Source organism: Ovis canadensis, chromosome 11 (genome assembly GCF_042477335.2).
Source record: "Ovis canadensis isolate MfBH-ARS-UI-01 breed Bighorn chromosome 11, ARS-UI_OviCan_v2, whole genome shotgun sequence".
Classification (NCBI taxonomy): Eukaryota; Metazoa; Chordata; class Mammalia; order Artiodactyla; family Bovidae; genus Ovis; species Ovis canadensis.
Genome location: NC_091255.1, coordinates 22,840,240 through 22,845,788, shown reverse-complemented (window position 1 = coordinate 22,845,788; position 5,549 = coordinate 22,840,240). Strand labels below are relative to the sequence as shown.

The following is a 5,549-nucleotide window of genomic DNA, read 5'->3' as shown; positions in this document are numbered from 1 at the left end:
TTGACTGAGACTGATTTGTAATTTTATTGTTAAGCACAGATCCAAAGGATTGCTGTCTAGTAGAAAAGATAATCCCCAAAGTTACAGATTTATTGCCCTCTAGGGTTTGAATTTGTTTTTCTCTAACAAACATTTCAGAATGCCATCTTCAGTAACTATATAAACTTCTGTTCCTCAGATGATCTTTGAATCAGTTTAGTGATTAATGGGTTGAATACACATACTAAGTCTGTATTTGAATGTCATGTTTTTAGCTTAAAAAAGTTTACAATATGATGTCTTGTTCAGACCCTTCCCCCCCCCCGCCCCCCAAAAAAGCTCCACAAATCCAAAGTTCAGCAATTCCTACACAATCTTTTCCCTCTAAAAGTTGGAGTGAAGTCAAATTGGATACGCTTGATGAATGTGTTGCTTTTGTAATCAGAACAGAACAGTAACTGTTGCTTTTTTTAAAAAATAATTCAAGCCACCGTCCAATGAGGACGGTGAGGCAAGAGAGACGAAGAAGAGGGGGCCTGGTCCAGGCTCCCCCGCTCAAGCAATAGCGATCTCAGGTCCTCGACGGCTGACCCAGCCTTAGGTCCGACTTGCATTTCTGAACTCTCTCATTGTTAGGATCAGCACAGACACGCTGCCCCTTCTTGGTGACGAAGCTGGGAAGAAGGTGTGGGGAAAGATTACAAACAGCAGAGGGTTCAACAAATATGGGTGGGGACCCTATCTTCCCTGCGCCTTGGGCCCCCGACAGCCCAGCCAGTTCCTCCCTTTCTCCGCTGCAGGAATTCAGAGCAGCTTCTCTCTGAGACTCCCCCTCAGGCTGAGACGCCCTCAGCGACTCAATGGGTTTCCTCGGGCAACCTCCCTCCGGCTCTCGCCTTCCTTCCTTCCCTAGCTTCCCTTTTCACCAGGAGCATCTCATACCTGGTGCCCTGAAGGATCCTACTGAGGACACACGCTTCTGCTGACCTGGCAGCATGCAGAGGGTGGGACTTTCCCGGACATTCCTCAGGAACCACCCCTTCCCCTCTCCGCTCTGCCCCCAGCGATGGCCAGTGAGCTTGGCACACTTACATGACAGCTGGCCGGGAGCACGCACTGCTCGTCTCTATATAATCTTCCATGAACACACATCGGATGTTTCGTGGGGTGTAAGACATGCAGCAGTCCGTGGGCCGGTGAAAACCTGCAACGAGAGGAAGCGTCACTTAAGGACTGGGAAAACTTGCGGAAGGAAACGGCAAGCCGCTCCTGTATTGCTTGGGAAACCCCATGGGCAGAGGAGCCTGGCTGGCTACAGTCCTTGGGGCTGCAAAAGAGTTGGACCCAACTTAGCAACCAAACGAACAAAACTGATGAAAACTGCATCCTTTCCCCCTTCCCTCCCACCTACTGGGAAGAGTGAAAAGGTAGAGGGCTTAAAAAAAAAACTTATTTTTGGCTGTGCTAGGTCTGTGTTGCTGCACAGGGACTTTCTCCAGTTACAGCGAGCAAGGGCTACTCTTCCTTGCGGGGAGGCATGTGGAATCTTCCCGGAGCAAGGATGGAACCTGTGTGTCCTGCATTGGCAGGCGGATTCTTAACCACTGGACCATCAGAGAAGTCCTGAAGGTTCAGGACTGGAAAGGGATGTTCTCCTTCTCTTCAGCACTTGATGGTCTCTCCTTGCCAGAGACATTTCGCTCTCCCCAGGGCTGAGCTGTGTGTCTGAGGGCATCCAGGCAGGGCCACGACAAAGCAGAATTTCTCCCAGAAGAAGGAGGGTCTGAGGCCTGCAGGAGGCGTCCGAGCACCCTTCCCTTCTCCCCACAGTGAGCCAACTCTTGGGACAGCCAGGTGGAATCGAATCCATCTCTGGAAGAGGCCATCTATGGACACACAGCCCATCCTGAACTTCCTTGGAGATGTTCACCACCCTCAGGACCCCCCTCAGGTCCTGTAAACGAGGTGGATTGAAGTCTTTGAGCCAATCCGTACCTGCTAGCTGTTTTAAAATATATACCATAACAAAACTTTACCTCCGTGAGACAGTGAGTGATGATGAAATTCTTTCGGACTTGAGAGTTCAAACTTCAGGTTTGACATCGTGTTTTCTACTTGAGAGAAATAGTAGAGAAGGGAAGAAAAATTACTGGGAAGCAACATCGTTTCAATATCTCCATCTCTCTCATTCCTCAACTGCATCTCCTGCTAGGGAGGCAAGGATACTGAACCATTGGCCCAGATCTGCCTCCAAGCCCATTTTCTCTATCAAGGCTCTGAGACTTTCCAGGGAACTTTTGAAAAAGTTCAAGACAGGAAACCATTCAATTGACTTTGAATACAAAAGGCTAACTGCACAGCCAACACTAGTAGACGAGTTGAATAGTTCCATAATGCAATCCAGTGCACCGTGCTTCCTACACATTTCTGGGGTTCACAGGGCTCTGGAAACAGTAACAATTTTTCTATAACTGATCTGGTGACACCACACCACCCAAAGTGAAGTGAGGCTATTTACAGGCTTTATTTACTCCATTGGTATGAATGTGTTTACTGCAGAAATATAATTGTGTTTGGTTAATGTGTGTTTCTCAGACTCTGCCAGGGATGTTAAGTAATGTCCAGGTATGTGTTACCTTTTTAAAAATACATTCTTTTAGAATGTGATAGAATGTACATAAGGCAAAGTTTACAATTAAAAAAAATACTAAAATATTTCTTTATTTGAGTAAAGTCACTGTTATTTCTTGAATTCCAGCTAGCATCAAATTAACAATCAGGAAAAAAAACCACTTGACAAAATGTTATCCAGCTGATATTAACAATAGATAGAAAACCCTTTTAAACTTTAAAAGAAATATGTTAAACAGGCAACATTCAGATCTAAAAAGTTGCAAGTAGTGGTTTTACATTAGATCTTATAAATAAAAAAGTCTCTAATATAATCACTTGTTCACTATCTCCCTGCGATCAGAACATGAATAGGAAAAGAAAGTCACATCTGAATATTCACAACCGTCATTTACGATCTTTGCAAGGACTGCATGTCTGCAATGCAGTGGGTCAGGCAGTTTTTCAGATAATTTTTGTTTTCCTCAAGGTATCAAAAAGTACAATTGTCTGAGATAAAATGTCACAAAAATCACAATCAGGAAAAGCAAAAGCTCTAGCAGACCGACTTGAAGATGGGGATATTCATGGCTTGACCATGAACTGGAGGTGATTTTGTACATTTAAGAGCTGTCAACCGAAGTACCAAGAGCTATAGGCAGCAATCTGGGTTTAGTCAGTAGTTGCTAATAACCAAGAGTTAGCATATACATAATGTAAATAACATAAACTTTACAATTTTAATCATCTTGAAGTGTGCAGTTCAATAGCATTAAGTACCTTCTCATATTGCGCAACTTACCACAATCCATCCATGGAACTTTTTTCATCTTGAAAGCAAGCTGAAACTCTGTACCCATTACACAATAGCTCCCCATTTCCCCCTTCCCTAAACCCTGGGCCACTGCCATTCTGCTTTCTCTCTGAATCTGACTATTTTAAGTACCTCATAGGAGAGGAATCATATAATTTGTCCTTTTGGGACTGGCTTATCTCATCTATCATCATGTCTTCAATATTTGTCTATGTTGTGGTACATGTTCGTATTTCCTCATTTTTTAAGGCTGAATAGTACTTTCTCTCTCTCTCTCCCTCTCTCTCTCTGTCTCTCTCTCTCTCTCTCTCTCTATATATATATACACACACACACACACACACACACACACACCCTGTTTTCCAATCCATTTGTTTGTCAACGGACACTTGGGTTGCTTCCTCCTTTTGACAATTAAAAATTAAGCTGTGATTAGCAAGGTTGTATAGGTATCTCTTTCCTGTATCTACTTTCAGTTCTTTTGGCCATATCAAGAAGAAATGGAATTCCTGGGTCATACTGCATTGCCTTTTTAAAACCTGAAAAATTCTGCATTCCAAAATGCATCTAGCCCCAAAGATTTGGATAAATGGATTGTGGACCTGTACTAGAATAATTAGGCAAGCATAACTAAAATTTAGCTTATTCTTATGTAATTACATATGAATTATATTAAATGAGGCATGTGCATACACTTTTAATATGATATGTGTGGGGCTTGCAAAACTAAGTCTTAGATGGGTGTTGTCTTCCCATTACAGCTTTCTAACTAGCTTGTAACCTAATGCCACCACGTATGGCTGTGTGATCTTGAGCAAGTTATCTAGGGTTTCTATGCCTCATCTCTTGTTTGTAAGAGAGTAACTAATAATAATAATAAGTAAATCCATATAGTTTGCTGATAGTCTACCCTACAGCAATGTCAGGAGGATCCAATATATTAATATCTACAAGACACTTAGAACAGTGCCTGCTTGCACATAGGAAATACTAGATTGTTACATAAATAAATAAGATGATTAAGTACACCTGAATGAGTCACTTGTCTGGCTTGTCCACTTTCCTCTCTGAAGTGAGAGTTTTACACTAGAGGACATATAATGGTTCTAACATTGTGAAAGTCTATACTTCTTTCTACAGATCTATGATTTTTCTACAGTTCTCTTGATCTAGCCCATAATACTCCTATGTCAACTAAGAGAAAGTGTCAGCTAATTCTGGTCATGAAAGGGAAAGACTTGTTTCCCCAGGTGGGACCAGTCAGCTGTATGCTGCTTTCCCCAGGGACCAACAGCTGCAGGGAGAGGTCTCTCCCTACTGCTGCTGCTTTTAAATGGGAGCTATATCCATGTTGGGACAAAGGCGTCCCTCTGCGTCTCCTCCCTGGTCTGCAAGTTACCACCCACTTGCCCACCTGGGAGAAGGCTCACTGAACTCACCAACTGCAGCCTGGGCAGCGAGGATGAGGAAGGGGAGGGCAGCTATGGAGGTCTTCATCTTCCCGGTGCACAGACCAGCCTGAGGACTCCGGGGCTCTCTCCGACTTCCCTGGATCTCTGCTCTGCCCTTGTATTTATAGAAAGAGGAGGAGCGGGAAGTCACAGGGCAGAGATCAGAACGCGTTCCTGGGTTGTATAGTAGATAACACGCTATTTCTAAATAAAGGGAAGGAGGCTGAGAAGGCAACAGGAAGAAGGGCCGAGGATGACATGCAGCTTCTCCAGCTGCCCACTGGACACAGGCGAAGGGAGGAGCCAGTTTATGAAGGATCCTTCCTCGAGGGGGGTCACTGAATCCTCTTATCAGGATGTTTTCCTTGGGAGTTCATCCCATTCAAGGGCACAGGCAGCCTGTTATCAGGTTGCTCTCACATGTGAGCCTGGTCATGTGACTCCTCACATAGAATCTTAACCCTTGACTCTGTTTGTTTCACCTCCACATCCGATCCATTAAAAACACTGAGGTGAGTCTACTTTCAAAAACGTGTCCAGAACCTTATTGTTCCTCACCACATCCTCTCTCTCCACCTGGTCCAAGCCAGTCTTGTCTCTCACCAGGATTCTTGCAAAAACCTCCCAATGTGTCTCCTTCCTCTGCCCTTGCCCCTTCTCAGTTCATTCTCAACACTGCAGCTTGGGTGATCCTT

The 5,549-nt window shown here is 44.2% G+C and overlaps 1 protein-coding gene across 1 annotated transcript; it reads right to left on the bottom strand.

Moving 5' to 3' along the window:
* Positions 1–5,272, bottom strand: LOC138447118 (C-C motif chemokine 15-like). The gene is given in 5 exon segments (XM_069602508.1): positions 1–574; positions 577–653; positions 1,072–1,183; positions 2,016–2,093; positions 4,843–5,272. Coding segments are annotated over 5 exon segments (438 nt in total). The 5' UTR covers positions 4,901–5,272; the 3' UTR covers positions 1–461.
* Between the last annotated feature and the right edge of the window lie 277 nt (positions 5,273–5,549).